This window comes from Notamacropus eugenii, chromosome 2 (genome assembly GCF_028372415.1).
Source record: "Notamacropus eugenii isolate mMacEug1 chromosome 2, mMacEug1.pri_v2, whole genome shotgun sequence".
Lineage (NCBI taxonomy): Eukaryota > Metazoa > Chordata > Mammalia > Diprotodontia > Macropodidae > Notamacropus > Notamacropus eugenii.
Window position 1 is genome coordinate 243,391,298 of NC_092873.1, and position 27,780 is coordinate 243,419,077.

The following is a 27,780-nucleotide window of genomic DNA, read 5'->3' on the forward strand; positions in this document are numbered from 1 at the left end:
GGGAGTTGTCCTCCAAATTAAGCCTTTTATTTCTGAATTTAGGCTTCAACATTTACATCTAAAAAACATTATGTTTACAAAACCCTTTCAACAAAACCAGTTAACTATCAGGTAGGGCAGGCATTTTAAGAGCATTTCCAGTTCGACCACATTTTTTACAGATGTGATGAAATTGAGGCCTCCAGAGACTGACAACCATTTTCAAATAAAAATAGCATAGGTGGCTTAACTGTCTTGATTTATGCATAGGTGAAACACTAACAGGTAAAGTTGTGTCCAATTAACAACCAATGACTGGATGTAAGAGTCTGGAGAAACCATTCATTAAAAAATTTAAAAGACAGCAATTTCAATGTTCTACCACACAAAAATATTGCCAAATTTCCCAACTTCTTCCCTCTCTTATTATCTGTAGTAGAGGTATTAATAATGAAGTTGCACAAACTGGGAATTATTCTTCCTTTTACTCATCACATCCCCAATTTTTAAAACCAGGTGATTAGAACTGTGCAAGGATTTAACTGAGACACTGGTGGTGACCAGCTCTTAAAATACTCAAACCTCTGCCTTGACACACATCTCAGGCTAAATGATAGCTTTTTCTGACCACTCAACTTCTTCTCAATAGGTAGGGCAGACCTATTTAATTTTAATCAAATTTCATTTAATCTGCATGGAAGGGGTGGTGCCAAATAGAAGGAAACAATACAGACACTGTTTCCCCCACTGAATGAATGCTATTTGTTACATCAGAGAGGTCCTGGAGTTGGGAATCTAAAACTGGTCATGAAAATTAGAAGACAAGTAAGTGTACTCCTCCCTGATAGACCCTCCATTTGCATAACAGTTTCACAATTTACAGATTCTAAAGGGCTTTACCATAACACATAACATAATCTTATTTGGTCCTCACAACAACCCTGTGAGGTAGGCAGAGCAGGTATTATCTCCATTTTTTTATATGAAGAAACTGAACTTCAAACTCTGATGTTCTCATGGCCAGTTTTCTTCCCTATCAAGTGCCTTTAAAGAACTGGGTATACATAACATTCCATTTAATTAAATCTTTATTCAATGAAATGATGTATAAAAACTTACAAATCTGAGAACTCAACTATACATGAAGGATGATGGGATATTCAGTTTTAAACATATACACAGAGCAGAGCTATTAGATGTTATTCCTCTCCCCCTCCCCACTTCATTTTTGGTTCCTACTTTGCCCCCTGAGCCATTCCTATTATTGGCCAGAGGGAATAATGGATGTTATTTACTATTTTCAAGCCAATGAGAATTTCAGGCACAAAATTTAAAAAGAAAAAATACAACTTGATAATGAACATCAAAGCCAAATGCTTATCCCCAAAAGCAGGTACAGCCATTCACCCATCTTTCTGTGTTCTATTTTGATGTTTCACTCTGATAGTGACAAGATCTTGACTGTGGAGTAATTGCACTATAGTTATATTCTATTTATATCTTCTTCAGAAAAGGTGAGTATTCCAGAATACAAAGTCTTTTCCCCCTCTGCATCTCTAGTGCTATAAAGGAATGTAACTTAATGGTACAAATGAATTCAGCATGGGTAACTGCTGGAACAGCACTGGAACAAGATGTGGAAACATGACATTTTCTCTACTTCCATGTCATTTGCTGTTCAGAAAAATAATAAAATTCTGGGATAGTACTTTTAATCTGATTTTTAAAAACATATAACTAATTTATTTTAAAAAAGTACTCTTAGATTTGATCTCAAATCAAGTTTTTTTGGCTCAACTTGGAAAGAGTTAGATACAATTAGATAAGGCGTGTGCATTTATTTACCTGTTTATATCAAACATACATACAAGTCTCTTTCAGAAACACACATACTCACAAACTTTCCACATATTATCCAATATTTTAAAAAAGAAAAGATTGCCATCACATTATTATTTTCTCTTTTCAATTTTGTGGTTGAAGGAGATGCTGTAAATAATGATTTTCTTGAATGGACATAATCTCAATGATGCAACCTGAAATAAGACACCTTGAGGAAAATTAAGTACTATAAAAAATGTCTTGGGTCTTAAGTTTTCCCACACCACTTACATTTTATATAGTACACATACTGTCTTGGTATGTTTGCAACTGTTATTTTCAAAAAGGAAGCCTTACTACTCATAGAAAGTCATAATTGTACAATTTTAGCTTACCAAATTGAATTTTTATGTACCCTTCATTAGATCCAAGTATTCTTTTAAAATAATCTACATTTCTCAAAATCTATTTCTTGAATTTGTAAGCACTACTAACCATTATCTGTCCAATATTTCTTTGTATTAAAATCGACGTATTCCAGGTTCTAATGCACAAAGCCTTTTTTTCAGAGGGAGCAAGGGTTGAGAAAGTGAATGTGAGGGAAAAGGAGAAAGGGGAGAGGAAATGTTTCTATCATGCCTCGGTGAACTTTATTTGTCGTTTTGGTTTGGGAAGGGAAAGTATAGTCTTTGTAAAAAAATGAAAAATAGGGAGTAACACATTCAGTCTAATAACACTGTTTCTTGCTCTTTTTTGATGGAAGCTAACACTGAGTGATCAGGCTCTGTGACTTCTGAGTCCCCACTGCCCAGGAGGATAGATCTCCCTTCATCTAGGGCAAAAACATCTGAGTTTTGATTTTGGCATGAATGCTTAACCACTTCATTAGGTGTGGAAAAAGTTTTGTCACACAAATTGCATTTGTAGGGCTTGTTGGCATGCACTAACATGTTGTCCATCTGACTACCTTCCTCAAAGGTACAGAGTTCCAGAGTCTGTTTGTCCACCATCGTGTAAGTGTCTATGCTCTGGTTCAGGCACACGTGTCTGGCGGCCTGATTGGCTCTGCAGAAGCTTTTGTCACAAGTGCTGCATTTGAAAGGCTTGCCAGTGTGTATGTACATATGCTCCCTCCAGTGACTTTTCTGAATAAATTTACGCCCACATATTGTGCATTCATATTTTCGTCTTTTCACTTCCCTTTCTTGGTCTGCCTGCTCCAAGTTGTCAATGTCTGCAATGTCTGATGGTGGCGGAGTTTCTGACTGCTGCTGCCCATCAATGATCGGAGAATCAGAAATATGCTGAAGCTCACTATCACTGATCATGCCTGCTTCTGGCACTTCCATGGCATCTTTTCCTAGTTCAACTGCATTGCTACAGAGAGAGAGGGGAACACTACTTTCTCCAGGCTGATTCGATGTAAATGGTACCCCTGTGTGAATTTGAAGGTGCTCACGTAAACTATTACGAAGAGTAAACCGACGCCCACACAGGTGGCAGGCATAGTATTTGGGAAAGCTTCCATTCCTTTTCATGATGCTTGGCTTGACATGGGCTATTGTAAGAGATGCAGGCTGCTCATCGGAAGAAGATGCTTCCATGTTTGTTTCCTCCCCTGGTGGAGGGGGAGGGACAGGTGTGGAAACAAGTTCTGGAGATAGTGAAGACTGTAGTGGGTCAGAAGGGGTCATATTTGTCCGACTGACTTGTGTCAGATTTGAATTTAACTGAGACAGTTGTGATCCCTCGGATATCTGTTCTTGGCTCATTCTGGAAGTCTGTGGTCTTGGTTCCCGACCAAGTTTGTCAGTTGCTGAGGTAATCTTGTTGGCTTGCCTTACTTGATGATCTGCAATTTGGATCCCATATAATGAAGAAGCTAATGGAAAAACTTGGTCCGGATGTGAAAAGGCTCCTTGGCTGGCAAGGCTGGCCTCCTGAATTAGTGGATAAGCATGAAGAAACTTTATTCCTTGTTCTAGTCGAACTGGGTCAATAAGCTGAGGTGCCATCTTTCCAGTATACATCAAATGCAAAAGATAACTGAAAATATCAGGCTGTATGTCAGTTGGTTTCAAACGGACACACTCACTGAAAGAGAAAAGTAAAAAAATATTTCATTGGACAAGAGGTAAGATAAATACAGGGTGGCCCAGAAGTCTTAGTGCAGCTTTAAACTATTAAAGCTTAAGCTAATTGAACTTAAGCTTTAATAGCTTACAGCTGTACTAAGACTTCTGGACCACCTAGTGTAAGGGATTATTTTTATAATCCTATGTATTGTCATTTTTCAAAGCATAACACACACGCACGCACACATGCACACTATAATTCTGTACCTCACAATATTGTGAAATAGGTAGACTAGGAATTCCTATTCTCATTTGAGAGGCATTGAATTAAAGATGAAAATGATGTAGTAGAAAGAATATTGGACTCTAAGTTAGGAAATCTGAGTTCTGCTCCCAATTCTGTCATGAACTAATCCACTGAACTCTAAGCTAGTTACCATATCTCTGGACTCTACATTTCTATGACTTTAGATAAGGAAGCTGAGGCCCAGAGAGGTCACATTACTTGCCCAAAGTTGTACTACCCAAGTAGGGAGCAGCAGCCAGGCCTGGGAGGACAACTGTCTTCCACTCCCATGGCCACAAAGATTAGGTTTATTCTGCTTGATGCTGGAGAACAGGAGGACCAAAAGCAGACACTGCTAGGAGGTGAATTTAAGATATCTGAGATAAGGAAAACCCTCCAAATAGTGAAAGCTGCCAAGAGGAAAGTGGGAGGCCTGATGGGGCGCTGGAAAAGCTCAATGACCACTTGTTGGGGACTGCAGGGTTACAGGTTTAGAGCTGGAAAGGCACTGGAGCTAAGTAGTTCCTACTCAGATATATGTGGGACTAGGTGGCCTCTGTCATTACTTTTTCCTAATGGCTGGTCTAGATGCTACTATATATCAGAAATATACTGAGCAAACAGCAGTAACTGAGTGGGTCCCCTCTCTCAGTGGAGAACCCATAGCTTTGCTAGCTTTAGTTTTATAACAATTTAAAAAGAAAATCTAAATGTTTTAAATAGATGAAGTTATTACACATGCCTTTAGTTGGAGATTTACAGATCTTAAAGCATTATATAAATACTGTTATTATTCATATGTATATAGTAATTACAAAGTGTTCTATAATAAACATTACAAAGCACATGTAATCTCTTGCTTTTAGAATTTTGTTTGTAGAGGGCTTTTAGAGGTCATCTACTTCAACATTATATTTTACAAATGAGAAAAATGACATTCAAAATGGATAAATAATTTGCCCAATGTCACGTGGTCAGCCAACTGAAACTAGAGACCATGATTCCCAACTTGCACAATATTCTTTCTACTGTACTATTCTTCATTAATATTTTTTTGCTGGATAATCCACTCATTTATAAACATTTTTAAAAAATCAATGTTCAAAGATACTAATATGCACGTTTATATTCCAAACTTAATATCATTTGATCAGAAGATGAAAAGGTTTACACTACATATAAGTCTGTGATACAGAATTTATTGAAATTGTCTTAAAATGAAATATGAAGAAAACATGTGAAAGTAAAAATAGTTAATCTAAAAATAGTAATATTTAAACATTTTTCTACTAACGTTTTCTTTAAGAGGACACAATAGTATAGTTGTAATGTCATGAAATCTTCCTCTGTTACTATTTTTCTCACCTTAAAAATGGGAATAACCTACAGGTGCTCCTCTTACATTTTAGAGTAGGAAAGGACGGTAGAGGCTCCTGAATCTACCTGCCTATGGTCACAGTTAGAAAGTATGTGAAGTAGATTTGAACCCACTTCTTCCTGACACTAAGGCTAGTTCATTAGCTACTATATCATGCTGCTCTATATGTTCCTAGAAAGATATACATGATAAGACTATTTTAAATGTACTACAGGAGCCTACTGCTTCAAAGAACTCTTCCTATGTTTTCTCATATATTATGAAGGCTAATTTTTATATCAAACAATCTTAAATCTTTTACAAACAGATTTTATGTTCTTCTCAAAGTTGGGAAACAGAATTAAGAAACAAAGCCTGTGCCTAATCTCCCAACTGCACTATTATTTTCATCCTCCAATCCTTTCATTCCAAACGTACCAAGTTACCTTAACTACTAGTGCACCACAGGCCAGATTCTGGTGACTTCTAACCGTATCGTGGATACCTAAAAGAGTCAAAAAGCCCAAAGGCAGACTTGTCTATGGTTTTTTTATATACCCTGTAATTTGGCTTTTAGCTTACCACCTCATATGAGTCCTTTAGCTAGCACGAAAAGCAATACAATTTGAAGTTACTGACAGAGATGAAAACTCTTTCATGTAAATTTTCAAAGTAATTTCTGGTTTTTTTACCTCAGTTCCTTCTTTGACAATTAAAAATAATGATTTTAAAGAAAGTTAAAAATATAACTGCTAAATATTAGATTTTATCAGAGGGATGTGCTTCATACACATCGTTCCCTTTTCTTGTTGCCCTCTTGACAACCCCACATAAAGGAGCTACTCAGTGGGCAAGTTTACCTTAACTTTTACATATGACTGGAGACATCTAGTGGTAAAATTAAGACAAGCCTACCAGGTAAATTGGAAGCAAGTGCTATTTTCAATAGCAGTATTTTTCACAAATAATCAGATATATTTTGTGGATTATTTCCATTTATCTGGGTGAACTAGGTTTTTTTTGGGAGGGAGATTATTTTTAAAGCAGCCATTGGTCTTATATTTCTGTCACTCCTGATTATCACTGATTTCTAATGCAACTGTAGAGAGGTGGGAAAGGCATTAGCTACAATTCTAGATGTGTTCAAATTAAGTATTCTGGCTAACTGTGATATACTAACATCCATGACTACTGAAATAAGACTACTGGTATAATATTTAGTAAATATTTATGTAGTACCCTATAGTTTAAATGCTTTATCAGCAATCAATCCTTAGCTATTCTTTAGATTTATCTCTAACTGGACTTCATTTTTATATTGTTATTAAAAATTTGAAATAAAAATCCATGTTGTTTATAGCAACATCTTAACTTAATGCATTAATTCCTATTATATTAATATATTCCTTAGTTATTGATAAAATCAATAAACATTTTTAATGTTTCAGTTTAAAATAAACCATTCTCAGTGCTATTAATTCTATCATTCATTAATTCACAAAGTGCCAACTACATGCAAGGTGCTAGTTTTGGAAATGTGGGTGATGAACAGCTATGGTATTTAAGAAGGGCTTTGCATGACACGTAGGATTTTGCCATGAGATGTGTGTGGGTAGTATGGACATTACAGGTTATGGTAACAGCAGGAACAAAATAAGAGATGAGTAAATAAAAGACTGTTCATAGATCAAGGGGTAGTAAATAGCATACATATGTGTGTAATAAGGTAGGCTGGGGTGAAACCATGGAGGGCCTTAAATACTAGGTTAAAGAGTATTGATTTCATTCAGCAGGCAATTGAAAATACTGTAGGTTTTTGAGAAAAGATTGATTTGATTAAATCAGTGCTTTAGGAAGATTAGTTTGGTAGGGGTACGTAGGATGATTTGCAGAAGAACATAGAGCCAAAAAGATGTAACAGGAAGTCATTATGGAAGTTCATCTATGACATGAGTCTGAACTATGATGGTCCTATTAGGAATGGAAAGGATAGGATAAATGTCTTTCTGGTCATTTGGACAGCATTGGACATGAAATGGTAGAACGCCAGGCAGAAGAAACCGTCAGAAACAATCCAGAGAATCTGAGCCAGGCCAACTAGGAGTATTATAAAATTAACAAAAATAGAAACTAAAGGTTAAGGGGTTAAAATACTGAGTTCCGTTTTAGATATACTGAGCCGTGGTCAGTATTTGCTGCACATATCGAAGAATTATTTTAAGGTATGTCAGTGGGACTACGGTATCTGACATATAGTGATTTGGTGATAGTGGGATATCTAAATGGAAATGTGTGACAATTGGAGCTATAGGATTGAGGTTTTAAAGAGAGAACAGGCCTGGAAAGAGAATGTGGGAGTCATCAGCATGATGCATTAATTAGCAAGCATGATAATTAAAGTCACAGAGTAAGTAAAATTAACAAAGAATAAAATGTAAAGAAGAGTGAAGAAGATTGAGTGCAGAACACTAAGCAATGCTTACATTTTGTACCAGGAATAAAGGAAGAAAAGCCAGCGAAGGAGAAAGAGGGAGGAACAGTTGGAAGGGTAGAACAACCATGTACAAAGTCACAAAAGGAAAGAGAGGAGGGAGTTTCTAGAAGCAGAGTTTTATTAACAATGTCAACTCTTTTCTGAGAAGTTTAGGACTGAAAAAAAAAAGGCCTCTGCCAAACCTGACAAGGAGGTAGACTCAGGATTTTATAGATAAGAGAGACCTTGCCATCATCTGTGCTGGCTTGTGGAACTGCAATGATTTGCCCAGGATCACAGACCCTGGCTGGTGGCAAAAGACCAACTGGATTCAGGCATTCTAACTCAGTTATCAGGCACCCCTTCCGTTACACAATTTTGGTCACAACATACAATGAAGCTGTTTCAACAGAGTGGTCAGGGCAGAAATTGGATTGAAAGAGAAGGGTGGAGAGTAAGGAAATGGAGCAGAAGAGAAGACAACACTGCACAAGTATGACAATGAAAGGAAAGAGAAAACAGCAGCATAAGGAGGTAGAAATATAAAGCATAAGGAAGTAGAAAGGAAAACTCCTTTTAGGCTAGGTGAGACCTAAATATCATTTATAATTAGGAGCCAGTAGAATGGGATTGAAGAAAAGGGAAGAAAAAGAAGTGATAACTGCTTGAGCAAGGTCCCAGAAGAAACCTTGTAAATAGGAAATAATATTTCTCTATCCTAAAAATGCTTCTAGACTTGCTTTTCTCTCACCTCTCTCCTATGCCCTCTCCAAATTGGTTGAGGACAAAAGGCCTTTCTTAAGGAAACAGATTAAAGATGCAAACTAAAATTGAAACATTTAATAATTCTAGTTAAAGTCCTTGCCAACCCTGTCGCCTCAAGGATTGTGATATTGGCCATTGGGAGGATACCCTTGAGAGAAGGGGTCAAATAAGAAACTGAGGATTGATTACTGTTCTGGAATGTTAACCAGAAACTATATTTTAACATTATTTTCTTTTCCTTGTTTAAGATTCCTATACATTACCTCAAAAATTGGGAAGAGAGATATCTGATGGCCTAAGTAAACTATGCCACTTTGAGCATTTCTCTAAGCTAGAAATGCCTGGATATGGGATGTTAAATTGAACTAAATTGTTTCTAGCAGGCTTGTGCCTAAAATGCAGAATATGGTAAATTAACATTTCTTTGGCACAAGGAATAGTAAAAGCCCAGTTGAAATAGCACAGAACTGTAATACAATCTGTCAACAGTTTTAAGAACTGATATACATAAAAAGTTTTTATGTATATAAAAAGTGCTCCAGGAGTGCTCTGAAAACTAAGGATGGGAGTAGAGAAAGCATATAATAGAAGCTCTCCGGAACTGGAAAATGGCACAATGGTCGCTGAAGATGGTCAAGATGTTGAAGCAAGATAAAGTAATTGTTTCACTGAAATGGCTGACTATAAGATCCACGCTGAATTAGAGACACAAGTTAAGGGAACTTAAGAACTAGAACAAAAGTGAGTAGATATTAAGAAAGTTATAGTCATATTTATTATCAACCATTTCATTTACCTGGTCTGATGGACAAATAACATCTTAAAGTAATTGGAGAATGAAGCAAGGACTGATTTGTGTGCCTTGAAGTAAACATCACCAATAGCAACCGTGCAGTCACACAGGAAACCAAACTCCCGCTGAGCGTTTAACTGTTGCAGCAGAATAAGTCCATGGTTGGCCAAATCCATTTTTTAAATCTGCAAAGCAAATGATTTTCCTTAAGAAAGGTGATTTCCATATTAGCATGTACCTTCAGAGTGATGAATCACTTTGCATTTTCAACAGTAACAATATTTTGAATGCATACTTTTCATTTTATTTATTTTATATACAAACACTATAACATCCCACCATTGGGACAGGTACAAGTGATTTTAGGGGGTGTGTGTGTATGTATATATACATACACAAACATAGGCATTTAAATTAAGTTTTTCATTGCTAGGACACAAAAGTGCTTAATGAATGAATGTCCATGGCAAAGAGAGGATCCCCGGCCCCTCCAAATTCTAGCTCTTGTTTGCTCCCTACTGGTGAACTACTACTAAACCAAGGGCACATGTACTTCTAATTTGAATCTTCTGGTAGTAGATATGCTGCTATTTTTGCTGGCTTTATTTTCTTCTCTTTTCCCTCCTTTCATTATTATAGTCAAATGTACTCCTTTTCTAAAGGCCTATTATATATATTTCAGTCCTTAATCAATAAGCATTAATCTCCTGCTCTATTTCTGTTCCAAGTATACTTTGGCAAATTAAAAAATTCACAAATGTGATCTACAATGTGTTGGGAGAGAAAATTTAAGTGACTGAAAAACAGTCACAAGGAAAGAAAGAAATATAGTAGCTGGTATTTTCTACTGGATTTTCCCAGGAGCCACATTCATCAACATCAGGAACAAATGGCAGTGGAGGTAAAAAGGCAGAGAGGCTAGGGAAACAAACAAGCTTAGGGCAGGGAGAAGTAAGTGGGAAATGAGGGATGACTGTGAAGCCTTTGCTAGGAAGCATATGCCCTTGGTCACAATTTAGAGAACATTGCTTCAGTCTTTGCTCAACAAATAGGAGTTTGCCTTCAACAGATATACTCCATAAATTCACAGAGTACTTTATGGTCCTAGTATAAGTCCTACCCTTACCAATAACAGACCAAACTGGAAATAGAGCATGTCCTTAAAGTTGTAGCATACTTTTAAGTTTTAATAACTTCAAACATAGAAAAGCTACACTTGCAAAACGCTGTTTGAAAGTTTAATTACTTCAATTTATCTTTATAGTTTTATGAATTCTGAATAATACCTAAACATTTTTTAAAATTTAATTTTCTGGATGACACTTTCTCAATCTGGTGTATCAGTAAAGAAGGTCAAGCCTCTTTCTTGGTCACTCTGTTCAACTGATCTATCTCCATTAGACTTTTTCTTGTGGGGTCACATCAAAATTATCATGCATGCCTCAAAACCTGGTTTTATGGATCATCTCAATGCTAGGATTACAAATGCAATCCTTTTAGTCACTGAGCAGTTGCTGATGAAAATTTTTACAAAGTTCAAAAAGAGACTAGAGTTATATATAGTAGAAGATGGTGGCTATGCTAAATTTTAATATGAAGCCAAAATATTTAAAAATTTTAAATAAATGCTCAAAAATTTTTGGTAGGTTTATAGCATTTATACTTTTAAATCTGCACTAAGTTGGCACAACCTGTACTAAATGTACATTATCAATTACCCTGATACTTATTACCTACATGTATAGCTAAGGTTAGCTACCACTATTATTATTACAACCTGGTTGATTTGTACTGAAGGTATCAGTAAGTAATAAAATATGTTTCAACTTGGTGGTGGTTCAATTTAAATACAATATATGAGAAAATTTTTAGGTTCTAGCTTTCAATAGATATGTATCTCTAGGTGAAACCTCACAATGCATGGTGTGGAGTCTCATCCTTTATCTCAAAGCAAATTAAGTTAAACATATACAGTAGAAAAATGAGATCACAAGAATACAGTAAAGGATATAATTATTAATTGCTTTCCTTTAAAAGAGCCAAATAGGAATTTTAGGTATTCAATTTAGAAAATCTCCTAAGAGGGCAAAAAATGAAATGGGGCAAAAACATAAATAGATGATATGGGAAGGCAACTAACAGAACCAAAAAGGCCAAGTGAGAGGAGAAAATGAAAACAAAAAGCAAACAGGGCTAAATTCTCATGGAAAATGGGAATGAATAATTAATGTCTTATTTTTAACAAAGAAAAATCTCAGTCATTACATGACTTTCTCAATATAAAGAAAAAAATCTCATGTAGGCAGAATTGTTATGGCACAACCGAATAGGGGCATCTGTCATTCCAGTGTTCAGGAACTTGGCTTTACCTAGAGATGTAAGAAAGCAGCACAATGCAATGGCTAGCTGATACATCCTCATTAAAGTATATGTGTGTATGTTCCCTGTCTTTTAGAAGCGTTACTTCTTTTCTTTCTTGTGACTTCCCTTGATATTCATTGTCATGTGATTTCTTTTGCATTTTATATTTTTAAAGGAGAAACATAGGTACTGGTGACTACCATGGCTTACTCTGATATCTGCGCTGACAGCTAAAGAATGAACCTAAGGGATGAACTTATTTTACTGAATACATGCAAGGGATGGTAAAAAGATCACTGAAGACAATGGAATTCAGAAAAAATTTATTGATAAGTAATAGCTGAGTAGATGACTGAAGCCGCAAACACACTACCTCCTTCTTGATGAAGAGGCAATGGATCACAGATGCCGAATGTTTCAGAGTCAGAGTGCTGTATTACACACAGTTTTAACAGTTGGATTTTTTTTTTCTCGTTATATAAGAGGGTTCTATGGAGAGGAGTTAGCATTTTGTAAATGGTAAAATATTTGGTAACTATTTATCATAGATATTTGATAAATTTAAAAAATAACTAAACTGGGATTCAGGATACCTGGATTCTATCACTGGTCTGATTATTACATTATATAATTATACTAATTAACAATAATAGCCTTGAATGAATCTCTTTAATTTTTTGTCACATTGTGTTTCATGTATAAAGTGCAAAAAAGGACATTTCAAAAGCATTTAAAACATTTGCTGTGCACCCATCATGTTCAAGGTATTGTAGCTGGCAATGGGGATGCAAAGATTAAAAAAAAAGGAAACATTTCATTACCATCAAACTTACAATTCAGCAGAGTAAAGACACAGAAAAAACTTGGAAAATAATGACCTGTCTTTAAAAGGTCAGTGACCCGACAGAATAAAGGAAGTAAGAGTGTTGTTAGTAACAACAACTCATATTTATAGAGAGTCTTACAGTTTTTAAAGTGCTTTACACACATGCTCTGTCGTTTCTAGCAGAAATTATCGAGGGCTCCATGAATGGTCCTTGCAAAAGACCCTGAAAGAGAAGGATGTCAACAGACGGGGAGATGGGGAAGATGGAGACAGTTCTTCCAAACATAAGGAACGTAAAGGCAGGACAAAACTGAGGAAGAAAGTAATCCAAGTTGGCTACCCTTTAGAATGTGTGAAAGGGAGAACTATGAAACATACCTAAAAAGTTGTAAAACATTGTAAACAGTTCTGAATGGCAAGTTAAGGAAACTTTTATTCACAGGTTGATGCTATAATATTCAAGATCATACAGTTTTAAATTTACTAATATTTACTCATTTACTAATAATAGTCTCAATGTTCTGACCAGTGTAAGTTTCTGAGTAGGGAGCAACCTGATAGTTTGTCAGTGAAGTAAAGATGGATTAGAGGTAATAAACAAGACAAAGAACGCCAGTTGAGAAGTGATAAGGACCTGACTAGAATGGTAGCAGCAAAGGGGTGAATGAGGAGGAGGTGGGGAAGGTGGGAATAAGATGGAAGAGAAATTTCTAAGGTACAACTGATAGGACTTGTAAACTAGCTAGAGGTGGGAGGTGAGGAAAATCAGAGAAGAATGAAGCAGGTTTCCGCTGAGTGGCTAGGAAAATGATGTGATGCCATGAGCAGAAGTAGTAAAGTTAGAAGGAACAGGTTTTGAAGGAAGGAGGATGAGTTTAGCTTCAGATATGCTAAGTTTTAGTTATTACTAGTACAAGTGGTGGTTAGAAATGAGAGACGAACTCAGAGCAACTGAGTTAACTGGGGTTGGAGATTTGGGTATAATGTGCATGGTATGATAATTAAAGCTATGGCAATTGATGAGACTTCCACAGGAGAGAGACCAAGAACAAGTCTTGTGGGATGGCCATAATTGGGGGCTCAGAGGACAAAGAGGAAGTAGTTAAAGAACTAAGAGGAGTGGTTTTGGAGGCAGAAGGAGAATTAGGAGAAAGTAGCATTAAGGAAGTCAAGGGGAGAAAGAGGCTCAAGAAGAATGTGGTTTATAATGGTGTTAGATGTTGCAGAGAGGTCAAGGAGGATGAGTGAGGATTGATATGTTGCTACTATACATGGTTTTTAGGAGGTAACTGTTAAGGTTAGAGGGAGCACAATTTCTATTGAGTAGAGTCCGAGGTCATTCTACACTGACATTGAGAGTAAATGAGGTCATGAAAAAAATGTAAGGGATAGACTTCAACATCTATAAGGTTTTTTCTTGCTCTAACATTCTATGATGATTCTAAAGCACTTTCCCCTTTTTTTTCTAGGCTAACCTGGAAAGTCCTAATTTTGTTAGGGACCCTAGTCATCCAACCTTGACCTGAACAATGATCATTCAGATTTTGCTTGAAGACCAGTGGTGATTATTGTGGTAGCAAAAAAATTGAAAACAAAATAGATGCTGATCAATTGGGGAATGAGCAGTGAATAAACAGAGGCATCAAGGTACAGTGGAAAGAGCCTTCAGTTTGTAGACCTGAGTTCAAATCCTGCTTCTGTTGAGAACTACCTGTGTCACCTAGAGAAAGTCATTCAATCAATCTGGGCCTCAGTTTCTTTATTTATAAAATGAAGGGACTGGACAAGATGATCTCTAAGTTCTCTTCTGGCTCTAAATTTAATGAAATACTATTATGCTGTAAGAAACAACAAATAGAAGGAATTAAGAGGAATACAAGAAAATTTGTAAAAATCAGTGTATACTGAAGTAAGCAAAATTAGGACAACAATATAGACCAGTAGTTTCCAAACTGGGAAGAAAGGGAATGGCCCATGTTCAAGCAATTCAATGTTCAATGCTCTCATAGGAAGATGGATTACAACTCTTCTTCCCTGAAAATACCCAATCTTTACTACCTTCAACTATTATTGCTTAACAATTTGCCACTCTGTCCTCTCCCACCAGTGCACAAGATTTCACCTTTGGTACCAGGTGTTAGCATCTCAGAGTAGTCATAATATGAGATTCAGGCACTTTACATCAGTTGCACAAAGCTGTTGGTAATGTTCCTATCCCTCCCCTCCCCTCTTGGCTCTAGGCCCATGAGTCAGAGTGTGTAACTCTTTTGTTTTTAGTCTGACAATGTTGCACAGTCAGCAGGCATGGACTGGGTTATGAACTGAATTGCAAAACTCTTCCTCAAATGTACCGCTCTTCCAAACTTCTCTATTTTTTTGAGGGTACAACACTATCTTTCCAGTCACCAAGGTCTGCAAACTTGATGTCAGTCTCAGTGCCTCACTTTCATTCTTCTATACATCTTTAAAACATTTTCTGCTTCTGTCCCCTTCCCATACTTACCATAGTTCAGATCCTCAGTACTATTTTTATGCCAATCTCTACTATTTTAATAGCCTCCTATTGGTCTCCCTGCCTCATTTCTTCCCTCTCTGATCCATGTTCCACATAGCTACCAAAGTGATTTTTGCTTAAAGCATAGACCTGACCATGTCACTCTCCTACTCAATAAATTCTAATGGCTCCCTATTACCATTAGGATCAAACATAAATGCCTTCAAAGCTCTTCACAGCCTGGTTCCAACGTACTTTTCCAGACTTATAAAATATCACTTTCCTTTTTGTAGTCTATGGTCTAGCCAAACTGGCCTTCATGTTGTGTCTCACAAATGAGCTTCCATCTCCCATCTACAAACATATAAATTCCAAATTAATGAAACAAGGCAAAGAAAAAATAAGATATTTATTTGAAAAAAAATATGAAGAGGTGCAGAGTTCTGTATTCAAGTATTGGAAACAATGGAAGTATATGTTTGACAAATGCTACCAAAGCAAACAAAAAAAACCTTCAAAAATCTTTACCCCCAAAAGGATTACACGTGACATTTTCTTCACACAGAGGTCTTCTAGGTTATTTTCTGGCAAAATATTTAAAATTATATACAGCTTAAAGACAGTAAGCATTTTTCTTTTACAAAAGAGTGTCCGAAATTGCTGACCTTTTCTGTGATATTAAGTTGTGGTCAGGAGTATGATGAAAATAATATGTGTGTATTTATAAATATACAGTTATCCCTCCCACATTATAGCAGTTAGGGGGATAGTGTTTCCCCCCCACAAATAAAACACAATCTGTACTTTCAAGATAAGGTGACCTTTTAAAATTTTTATTCATATTTTTATGGCACCTTTATTTCCCAAAATTTTCCTCCAACTTCCACTACCTAGAGAGCTATTCTTAATAACAAAGAATTTAAAAAGAGAAAAAAAGGCACTTGAGCCAAATTAGCTAATACACCAAGTTCAACAGCTTCTGCACTCACAGTCCCTCGCCTCTCCAAAACCGGGAGGCAGTGCGTTCTCACATCTCCCGCCCAAGCCCGGTCATTGCTTTTATTTTGCTGCCATTGCTCTCTCCATTTGCACTGTTGTAATCACCATGTAAACTGTCTTACTGGTTCGTTACTTCACTTTGTGTCAGACCGTGTGTTTCCCTGTGTCCCCATTTTCTTCACAGTCTCTTCTTACTTCCTAGTAATATTCCATCCCATTCGCGTACCATACACCTATCCAGCTATTCCACAAATCACGTTTGTTTTCAGTTTTTCAGTATCATTGGTGCCTTGGTAACTATTTGACTTTCCCCCCATCTTTGACCTTCTTGAGGTATATGATAATGATAAGATCTCTGGATCAAAGGATACAGTTATTTTAGTGAGTGTCTTACCATAAATCTAAATTGCTTTTCACAAGGGTTTTACCAATTCCCAGCTCTACCAATAGTGTGTTATCTGGTCTTTTAATGTTCATTACAACATTGGCCAGGAATCTTTTTTCATTTTTCCCAGTTTGCTTAGTATAAAGTGAAAACTTGTTTTGATTTTATTATTAGTGATTTGGAATACTCTTTCATATAAAAATTAATAGTTTGCAGTTCTTCTTTTGAGAACTATTCATATTCTTTGACTACTTATTACTTAGGGAATAGCTTTTAGTCCAACACACTTGCATTCATTCACTGGATGCCTTGAATTCTAGACAAAAGTAATGTTTTAACAATGAGAAAGAGATTGTTTTTTGGAAAGAAAAGTGGTATCAAGAGAACACTTTGAATTTGGATGTTTGTGAATGTTTTCATCATTATCTTGTCAAAAATTATGTAAAGCATGTCACCTGTAAAAACTCTCATCTGCACAATTAAAAACTTTGGAAATAGAACTTTAAAACTTGTTTAAGTCTTCCAAAATAAAGAGCTTTGGTGTGCTTGAATTCATTTCTTAAAAATATAAAAATACAAGATCTTTGTTTAATTCTGAGACCAAACTCTGACATTGGAGAAGACGGAAAATTACTAGCCAAATTACAATAAAAACTATTGCATAGTTGGGATTGAAAAATGGGCATAATGACAGTGAAGCCAATGACATGCTTCTTCCATCTGGAGTTGTATATCTTTGTTAAGATATCTTTTTCAACTATGACAGCCACTACAATCAAGTATGGAAACAAAACTTTGAACCATGTACATATGTATTATTTATTCTAAAAGATGTATGCTGGGAAAGCACACCCAAAATTTTTTAAGTCATAATTTAAAAAATCTGAAGACCATTCATATAGATAATGACTACAATAACAAAAATTAAAAGAACACAACAATTTAGTTTAAGATGGCACCAATTTTTTGGGTTGTCATTGAGCCGATCCATATATAGCCTACAATCCCCTAAAACCACCAGATCCTTTTCAGCTGAATGCATATCTAACCATACCTGTACTGTACTTGTGAAGCTGAATTGTTAAACACAAGTGAAAGGTTAATTTTTTATCTTATTAGATTTAACCATAAATTCTATCCTGTTGGATCTTTTTGGATCCTGACATTCATTTGTATATATGTAAACATGGTAAGTTTGCCTTATTTGCTACCACCTAAATTATTGTAAATTATTGATAAAAATATTAGACAGCACAGGATCAAATATAGATCCCTAGAATATTTCTCTGGAAATTGAATTCCACATTGATTGAATTCTGTGTTGAGTGAAGAATTCACTCTTTGGGGCTGGCTATTCAAGCACATCTGGAGTGACCTGACTTCTTTTGTGTAGTGCATATCTCTATGTCTTCTTTATAAGAATAGCATGAGAATCTGTGAAACACTTTGCTAAGATGTAAGCTACATTTCCATCATTCCTCTGACTAGGATTATCTAACTCCATCATCAAGACATAATTTCACTGATGCAAATAAAAACCTACCTATAATTTATAGTCCTTAGAAAGTTGCCTAGGGTTCACAGATGGTAATACGTGACTTGCCCATGCTCATGCAGCAAGTGTCAGAGAAGACTGGAACCTAGGTTCATATATGAAGTGATAAAAAGCAAATTAAGCAGAACCAGGAAAACAGTATAACTCATGACAACATAAATGGAAAGATCAACAAGAAAACAACTGAAGTCAAATGCTGTGAAATTATAATGATCAAGTCTGGCCCCCAAAAAGAGACATCTAAAGAAACATATGACATTCACATATGACATCCAGCATTTGCATAGGATTTTCGTTTTTAAAACACTTTTTATGTTATCTTGGTTGATCCTCATTGAGAGGCAGGTGCTCCTTTTTACAGACGCCCCATTTACAGATAAGGAAACTGAGGCTAAAACAGGTTAAGTGATTTGTCCAGGGTGACACAAGTCAGTGAGGTAGGATTTGAACTTGGGTTTTCCTGACAAGTCCAATGCTTTATCCATTTTGTTACTTAACAGCCTCCTTTCTTTGCTAGACTAGGGATGTGGAACAATGCATGTAATGTTAAACCTTTCAAAGAATTTGTTAGTTTTGCTGAACCTTTTTTCTTTTTAAAAATTTCTTAAGGAATGGATCTCCCTGGGAGGACATAGGAGAGGGGCATTAGAAAATGTAGATGATATAAAAACTAAAAGTATCAACAAAACTTTATTAGCAAATGTCTGTATTCATCCTTTGTTTTCGAAGAAGATCATGACATCAGAGAAATAATGACACAACTTGCACTTGACTTTGTTTTGAGTGAGGGAAGGTTGTGCAAGGTCACCAACTTCAGTTTCTCCTCCTAAGTCATCTGGGTCCAGTAAGTAGATATTCATCAGGATGACTGGAGAGTGCAATGGGAGACCTTGGCCTTTTTAGGCTGACCTTTTCAGGTACTCACTTAGAGGGAGGTAATGCCCATTGAGTGAATAGGCATCTTTAAGAAGTAGTCAGAGAGTAGCCCTTTTAATAAACAAAAGAAAAGAAAACTAAATCAAGCTGGGAAGGAAACAGAAACTATTACTATTGATAATCACTCCAGACCAGCCATTAAGTGGACCTTGGGCAGGGACCTATTGTTGTCCAGCCTATGGGCTTCAGAGTGCATTGGGTTTAAGGTTTTGGGAGAAGGGAAGAAAGGGAGGGAGGGAGGGAGGGAAGAATGGAGGGAGGGAGGAAGGGAAGGATGAAGGGAGGGAGGGAGGGAGGGAGGAAGGGAGGGAAGGAGAGAGGGAGGAAGGGAGGGAGGAAGGGAGGGAAGAAGGGAGGGAGGAAGAGAGGGAGGAAGGAAGGAAGGAAGGGAGGAAGGAAGGAAGGAAGGAAGGAAGGAAGGAAGGAAGGAAGGAAGGAAGGAAGGAAGGAAAGGAATCTGGCCAGTAAACCCCAAAGGAAGAAGAGAGGGAGACAGATGGGAGAGGATGAGCTTGGTTACCCAGCTAGCTGGGTCACCACTCAGGCAGTTCAGTCTACTCACAGTCTGTGCTCATCTTTTGTTTTTGAAGATCATGATATCAGATAAAGGCGCATGTTTTGAAAGTTATCTAATGCTTTGCCTTACATCATTCATACCATTCTTTTACTTCTACTTACATGAATAACTGAGGATAGACTACATTGTTTCTATTTTATTTTATTTTAAATTTATTTCTATTTTATTTTAAATTATTTCTACTTCTACTAGTGTAGTGCTTTTTATCTTAAATGTGATAGGCTTGACTCTTCAGTAAGTAAGTTACTCATTGGTTGTAGATGTGACTGAATGAAGTTACATTCTATCTAAATGTAAAAGCAAGAGACCAAACTGCTGAGGAAATTTACCACTCATTTTGGAAGTGGGAAATCCCTCAGATTATCTATTTGAAGGATACTCTAAATTTAAGAGTTTAAAGCTCTGGTAAATTTATTCCTTTTTTAAATTTCATAGATGAAAAAAGGAATCTCATGGAAAATATATGATACCAGCAAACCTTCCTCTGACCCTCTACACTGCCTAAATATAAGATTAATCATTCCAAGTACATTAGGGCATTATTCTTCAATAAAACTATAGATTTAGAGATGGAAGAGAAGCCATAGTCTAACCCCCATTTTTAAAGATGAAGAAATAGAGGCTAAATGATTTGCCCAGGATCACACTTTAAGCAGCTGAGGAGACATGAACCCAAGTCTTCTTGATCCCCAAGTCTACTGTTTTATCTACTACATGTTGCCTCAGAACTTCAAAGAGAACTGTTATTTCATTCGTGTGACCATTCCTTCCACCCACAGATCCCAGTCCTTTCAAGCCTTAGTAGGGATTGAATTATTGTGACCCAAAATTCATTAACTTGTGGCCAGTCTTCTAGAGATGAATCTCTATGAACTGAGCAAGGTTATTCCTTACATAATAGGCTGCCTATTGGACACATTTCTGAGATCTTTCTAGACTGATAAACCTTATGTTGTGAAACTTGTCTCCTGCTGGCATGAACTTTGAGAATTCAGGGTTAGATTTTTCAATGAGATGATCTACTGTTTCGTCCACTAGCAAGTCAGTCAGTAACTAGTAGCTGAATTGTTTGTTCTTCATTTTCGAAAAGGGCTATGACATCAAGATATGACTTGCAGTTGACTTTGATTTGAGTGAGTGAGGGCTGTGCAAGGTCACCAGCCTCACTTTCTCCTCCAGAGTCATCTGGGTTCAATGGCCAGATATTCATTAGGATGACTGGAGATAGCCCAGGATGCAATGAGAGACCCTGGCCATTTTAGGCTAAGGTCTTATCAGATTCTCATTTTGAATGAGATATACCTATTCAATGAATAGGCCTTTTTAAGAGTTACTCAAGGGATGGCTGGCCCCTTTAATCAAAAAAAAAAAAAAATCAAACTGGGAGGGGAAGATCCTCAGGGTTTCTGGGTAAAAGAAAAACAGTTACTATTTAGTAGTTGAATACTCACGATTTGAAAGAATGGAGATGGCAATTTTAAAATAAAAAATATCTGAACATTCAAACTTTATTTAAATGTGATAAGAGTTTCATAAACTTTCCTTAAGATTTTCTTCTTTTAATTTCTATGTTCTAAGGGATGGCTCTGTGTGGAGGTGGGGTAGGATATATGGGGACAAGTAGGTGATTAAAAACAAAAGATATGAGCAAAAAAAAAATCAATTTTCTCTTATATTAATTTCTCTTATATTAATAGACAGAAACAATGATATAGTCAATAATCTCTGACTTTGGAAAACAATACATTACTCTGTTTTGGTAGCAGATCTGTTCTATCTGATTTTAAATGATTTTTAAAAACAATATCAGTTAACATTTTTTAGACAACAGAAATGACACTGACACAACTGCCACAACAAAAGACTAAGAGCCCATAAAGCACCCCAGAAAGCAAACATCTGACTTATTTGCCAAATGGAAAGAGATGACTTTTGAAGGCAACAGTAGGCTAGAATATAAATTTGCTTATAAAATCTAATGAAGGATGATGGATGACTGTGATAACATTGCTGTATCATCTCATAACACAAAAAAGCAGGGGAAACTAAAACCAGATTAAAGAAAGACTGGTAAAATATCATGTTAAGTGAAGCCATCTCAAGGGCATTAAAAGATGAAAATCCAAGTTAGACTACAGACAGAAGAAAAACAGAAAATATTTGTAATAATTATTTTTAACAGTTTTGTCCATGACAGGCAGTGAGCACCACATTTGGATCCTAACATCTCAGGTAAGGTATTTACAGAAGAGGAATAAAGACAGGAAAAGAAGTCAGATTGGACCAAGTATAAAGAGATCTATGCAGCAGTTGATAATTCTGAGTGCATTAAGTGAATGATATACAAATAACTGAAGGAGAGGAAGACATCAAAAATGGAAAAAAGTTAGACCTGAAAATACTTTTTGAAAAGGGTGTCTGAGGCGATATCAGAAAGTACTGACCTATGTGCCTGTTGTCCCATTTATATAAAATCTTTATAATAATTACTAATAAAGATGAATCAAGAAAATCCTCAGTGAGGGCTATCTGTAGGAAATAAGCAGGTTTTTGCAAGCAATATTTAACAATGGACTATATCTTTACAATTTGACAATTAACTGAAAGATAAGATCCTGCCATGTTTAATGATTGCTGATTATGAAAAAAGTATTTTACTTGGTAGAACAGAACACTTTCTTATAGGCTCTTTTACAAGGTGTCTCTCCTACGAACCTCAAAATCATCTCATCCTCCTTGGATGATAAAACAGAAATAACACTAATTGGCAATCCTCTGATGACACAACAGGGAGGCATAAAACGGGGATATATATGTATGCTTATCAAAGGTATTTGACATAGTCACAGAGATTCATCACAGAGTCCATTTTAAAGAGGGAAGCTGTGTGGATACTGAGATACTCTACATGTTCCTGTTTATGGACATTGTACTGATTATACCAAGTCTCAGAACACCATAAAGCTTCCTAGAAAAGATCTGTAATCACTGAGTTTGGACTGTCAATACATGGTAAAGACCAAATGAAAGAATGTTTATTGCTCAGATTTCATCATGCTTTTTGATAGACACCTTAGAAAACCTACCTATCAGTATGTATGTTGGCAGTTGAGTCCAAAGTTAGAGGGAGAAAAAGGAAGAGAATGCACTGGACTGCTTTGAGGAAACAGTAAAATTCTTCTAATTAAACCCCCCACCTCCACCATGCTTTCCACGAAAGCAAAGATACAATTTTTAAAAATTTCAACATTGTACTGGTGTTGAATCAAGAGACAATACAACTGCTTCCAAAGAATTATAAATATCACACAGAGGGCAACAGTCACATAGTGGTGTGAGCAGGCTGTAACATATAACTGATGAGGAACTCTGAAAGAGTAAATGACACAGAAAAGATGGGTTGATCATATGGCAAGAGCAGAGGATGACAGGTAGATAATCAGGGTACTCTACTGGTACCCTCTTAATGGAAGGAAGACCATCTTTTGTGGCAAATTTATGGGAGAATGTGGAGGTGTGGATGAGTTGTGCACTACATTATTGAAGGAAACATCTGAAATGAGGTCACAGGTCATTCTGAGTATTTTAAATGTGCCAGGGAAAGTTTGATGTTTAAAAGAACCTTGTAAATACCTTTATAAATGGAAATTTGTTTTGTTTGAATAATCACTTTTAAAATTTCCTATAAATTCAGTTTTTGGAAAATTTTATTTTTTTAAAGTAGATTCCAAAGTCAAACATAGATTACACATTCATTAATTCACAGGTTAGAATTTGAAGGGACTTCAGTGAATATTTAGTTCAATCTCCTCAGATGAAACAGAATCTCTGGGGAAGTAGGTGGTATGAAAGCAGCAAAATGGTATGGAAAAAAAACCCCTCTTTTTTGAAGAAGAGAAAAAAACTTGTGAGTACTGGCTTTGGAGTTAAAGGAACTGGGTTCCAATCCTGATTTAGTTATCTATAACCCATGGGATCTTGGGCAAACCACTATTATCTTTCTAGGCCTAAATTTTATAATCTGTAAAATAAAAATATTGGACTAAATAATTTCTAAATTCCTTTTATAGTTCTAAAATTTATGTGCCTATGATCCTGAGTGCCTTGCTAAAGTGATAAAGCCAAGCCTAGAATCCAGGTCTTCTGATTCTGTGTAGTGTTCTTTCTACTCTGATTTTGGGATTATCTCTGGCTATAATCTAAAATAATCATGAGATTATTGAATACCAGCAATCAGTAACGTCATATATTAGGTGTTTGGATTTTTTTTTAAAGAGTTGGTTAAAGAGATTGGCGATTGTACCTACCCTTTCTCATGGAGAGGGGGTACTATTTTTGTAAGTGTGGCAGCAGGAGATATGAATAGAGAATACTGGGGGAAAACTCTCCACAGAGTCCAAGTATTTTGAGTAAGAACAAATGATAGGAAACACAGGATAGAGGTATTTCATGAGGAACAGGTTCTTTTCTACCACCTGTCCTACTAACCTAGCTGCTATGCCATAAAAAAAATTTCTAGTATCATTATCAACCCTGTTATGTATCCCATTAACACATAAAAGGTTGAATGCTGTGCATTATCTGTAAGAATGTTACCTCTTAAAATACATATGTATATATTTGTAAAGGCTCCACTAAAAATGTATAGCTAATGGAAATAACAGTCTAATAGCTACATCTAGAGGTTCAAAATTTCAAGGGGTCAAAGTATTATTGTAGTTTTCTTGGAAATTGGTTGGGTCAACAACTATTTTGTGCTGATTTGTCAACCAACGGAAATAAGGATGTTGGTGAGTTTAAAAAAAATTTATATTTAAAACTTATTTGGGGGAGTAGGCAGGGAGGAAACCTTTGTAGTATTAGGAGTTTAAAAGATAGGTTTTTAAAAAGTGTCTGATTTAAACTATCATCTCCCAGGACTGAGTTCTATACAGAGTAGGCTCTTAATACATGTTTGCATTTTATTTCATGATAATAAAATTAGGTGACCAAATTAAATTAATTTTAGCAAAAGTCTGACTATGCTACTCCCTCATTCAAGAAACTATGGTGGCTCCAAGTTAGAATATAGATTCCTCTCTTTGGCATTTAAAATCCTTCATTGTTTAGCTCACATCTACCTTTAGAATGATTTCAAATTACTTCCCTTTAATTTACCTTCCATCCAAAAGGGCCTGCTCATTCACATAGAACTTTCTATTTCCTTGGGGGGGGGGGGGGGGGGGGAGGGGAGTACTAAAAGCATCTGCATTCTCCCTTCCTCCCTACCTCAGTCTCTTGAAATTTCTATTTCTCAACTGCTTACATGCCATTTCTTAGCTCTTACCATTTTTCCCTTCTCCAATCTCTGCCAAATCACTTTATTTACTTTGTATATATTTTGTATTCACTTATCTACCTATATGTAGTTCCTTCTCCTCCTGCAGAATGTAAGCTCCAGAAAGGCATGAATTTGTTTTCTGTGCCGCTTATAGGCTCAAAATCTACCAGAGTACCTGAATCGTTTAGTGGGGGTGGGAGATCTGGGTTTACGTGTCTGATTTCACTAGTTCGGCAAACCCTCTCTACTAATGCAGAATGGTGACTGTTCCACAACTTGATGGTATAAATTTAGTATGTTTGTTGAATTCAATGACAAGAAATATCTTTAGTAAATCACTCAGTGGCTACCTTTTAGAAAATCATTGTAGACTTAAATTATATTTCAATAGCCTTAAACCAAACTGTGTGAGAACAGGAATTCATCATTAAAAGTAAATTCCACTATTAAAATTCAATTTGATTTGTGACAAGCAGAAATAGGTACTACAAACATTTCCATTGTTAACCAATTCATTTCAATTAAACAAATTTATGCTTCCAAAATTGAAATTATTATATGACTTGTTCCTGAAGCTCTACCAGGGACAAAATGACCATTCTAACAGTGATAAATAATAAAATTACAGAAAATTTTATAAAATCTTGTTTTTCACTTTGTCGTTAAAGTGAAGATTTAAAACATTTAACATTAGCCAAGTCCATCTTACGACAACTGTGCTCAATAACCACCTAAATGACCTACAGTCAATGGGCAGAAGAAAACTGTAATTCACAAGGGAATTAGGAATTTACAGTAATCCAGAGAACTTCTTATAATAATCAGAACTGCACTTTTAAAACGTCCAACGAAATACAATTCTTATTTGGGAAATGAGAAGGTAGGCACCACTTGTTTCAGTTTCAGAGTCACTGCTAATTCACTAGTATCTGAAAGTCTTAATTACATAACACTGTACAGTAACGTATCTCTTTTGTATCCTTTCCTTTCCCTCGGATGTCTATTCAATCACATTACAGCTCTGGACTCCAAAGGATAGAGGAGGGATCTCCCTGCATCTCGTTCCCTCTCCCCGAGAGCCCCCCCCAAAGGCAGCCACTGTGCTCCCCGGGTGCGCCCCACTTCTTCCTGGGAGCTTCCAAATGACAATTCCGGTTTGGCCCTGGGAGCGCGGCTCAGTCCTCGCCTCACGCCTGGAGGCAAAGTCGTCCGACGACCCAAGCGAGCTCGAGGCGCTCCGGCTTCCTTTATCGGAGGCACAGATCTGGGGCCGGCGGAAGCTCGGAGGCCTCCCCCAAGCGAGAAACCGCCGCCTGCACGGAGCCTGAGGACGCGGAGGCAGCCGGTTAAACGCCCCGCCAGCTGTCTGCGGAGAGCGCCCATCAGCCCGGCCAGGACCAGGGAAGCGTTAACGGTCGTTTCCCGAGGGCGGGAGAAAACTATCTTCCCAAGGGCCGCGGTCCGAGACCAGCGCCGAGCCAGAGGCAGGAGGAGGGGGGGCCGGCGAAGGCATCCCTCGGGCCGGGGAGGGGCAGGGGCGGGGGCGGAGGAAAAACATGCGACACTCCCAGACTGCGCCGCTCGCTCCCGCGCGCGCTCTCCCAAGTCCCGCGGAGTTTAACACAATGCCGACGCCAACGCCACGCGCACCGCCCCAGATAGCTCGATTAACCCGGCGCAGAAGAAAAGGGGAGGGGGAAGGGGGGAGGAGTGCGAGCCAGAAGTGGGTAGGCCGGAAGCGCGCGCGAGAGCCGGAGACAGCGCGAGACCCGGGTAGGCCGGAAGCGCGCGTGCGCGCCCCCGCCCGCGAGCAGGGAGGAGGAGGCGGAGCCGTAGCACTAGCGGCAGGAGCTGGAGGAGTCGCTGCAGCTGGGAGAAGCGCCAGAGAGGCCGGGCCTGCTCCGGTCTGACCGGATCCCTCCCCTCCCCCTCCCTTTCAGCTCCCCTCCCCCCAAACCCACTTCCGCAGCTCGCGGCCTTGCCGCTGAAGCAGCAGCAGCAGGAGCAGCAGCCGCAGCGGGAGGAGGAGGCGGAGGCAGCGAAATGTCAGAGGGGGTAACGCACCAGACGGGCCCGTCTCTCCAGGCTCCAGCGCGGGACTCTCACCGGCCGCCGCCGATCGTGACAGACCTCGCGGTTGCGGCGGGAGGGGAGTGGAGAGAAGGGGAGGGGCCGGGGAAGGGGAACGGAACGCGGATTGCCCCCCCTCCCCAGCTCCGCCGCCCGCCCTCTCGGCTTCCGTCCCCTCCCCCTCCCGAAAAGCCCCGGATGAAGCCGCCGCCGACTCGCCGCCGCCGCCTGGCTCCGGGGGATGGTTTTGTCAGGCGGCCAGAGTCCCGGCGCCAGGCGCAGCCACCACCACCCCCACGGGGCGCACCCTCCTCCCGTTTTCCTGAACTGGGCCTCTTGGCGGCCCCGGTTCACCCGCCTGATCATCACCTGGAGCTGGGCAGGGAGTAAAGGGGCGCGGGACACGACTTGTCCGTAGTCTCCTTTGTTGCCGCCGCCCGGATCGTTACCGAGCCCCGGCCCCTGCATTCTCCCCGCCTCCCCGTTTTTCCGGGGGCAAGGGTGGCACGTGGAAACCGGGGCCCTGGGACCTCGTCGGTACCTGCTCACCTGGTGTGCCGGCGCCGCTGGGAGGAGGAGTGTAGAGGGGGCGCCGCTGTGCAGCCCCAGCCGCGCTCTCTCGCTGCCGCCGCCGCCGCCGCCGCCTCCTCCTCTGGCTCTAGCTGCTGCTGCTGCCGCGGTCGGTGTCTCCGGCGCGGCGGCGGCGGC

General features: G+C 38.2%; 1 protein-coding gene across 2 annotated transcripts; it reads right to left on the bottom strand.

Annotated features, from left to right (window-relative positions):
• Window positions 1–1,049: 1,049 nt before the first annotated feature.
• On the bottom strand, window positions 1,050–27,780 carry ZBTB2 (zinc finger and BTB domain containing 2). 2 transcript variants are annotated; one of them, XM_072643702.1, is made up of 3 exons: window positions 27,622–27,780; window positions 9,553–9,734; window positions 1,050–3,894 (listed from the first exon to the last, which is right to left on the bottom strand). In XM_072643702.1, the coding sequence occupies exons 2-3, from the start codon at window positions 9,723–9,725 to the stop codon at window positions 2,523–2,525; spliced, it is 1,545 nt and encodes a 514-aa protein (XP_072499803.1). In that variant the 5' UTR covers window positions 9,726–9,734; window positions 27,622–27,780; the 3' UTR covers window positions 1,050–2,522. The 2 variants fall into 2 exon arrangements, with proteins under 2 accessions (XP_072499803.1, XP_072499804.1); XM_072643703.1 differs by lacking the exon at window positions 27,622–27,780 and adding an exon at window positions 27,067–27,172.

Coding starts and splice junctions, on each gene's coding strand:
- ZBTB2 (XM_072643702.1), bottom strand. CDS start 9,725: ATGGATTTGGCCAACCATGGACTTATTCTGCTGCAACAGTTAAACGCT. Junction 3,895..9,552: donor TTATTTGTCCATCAGACCAG/GTAAATGAAATG, acceptor TTTCTCTTTCAG/TGAGTGTGTCCGTTTGAAAC.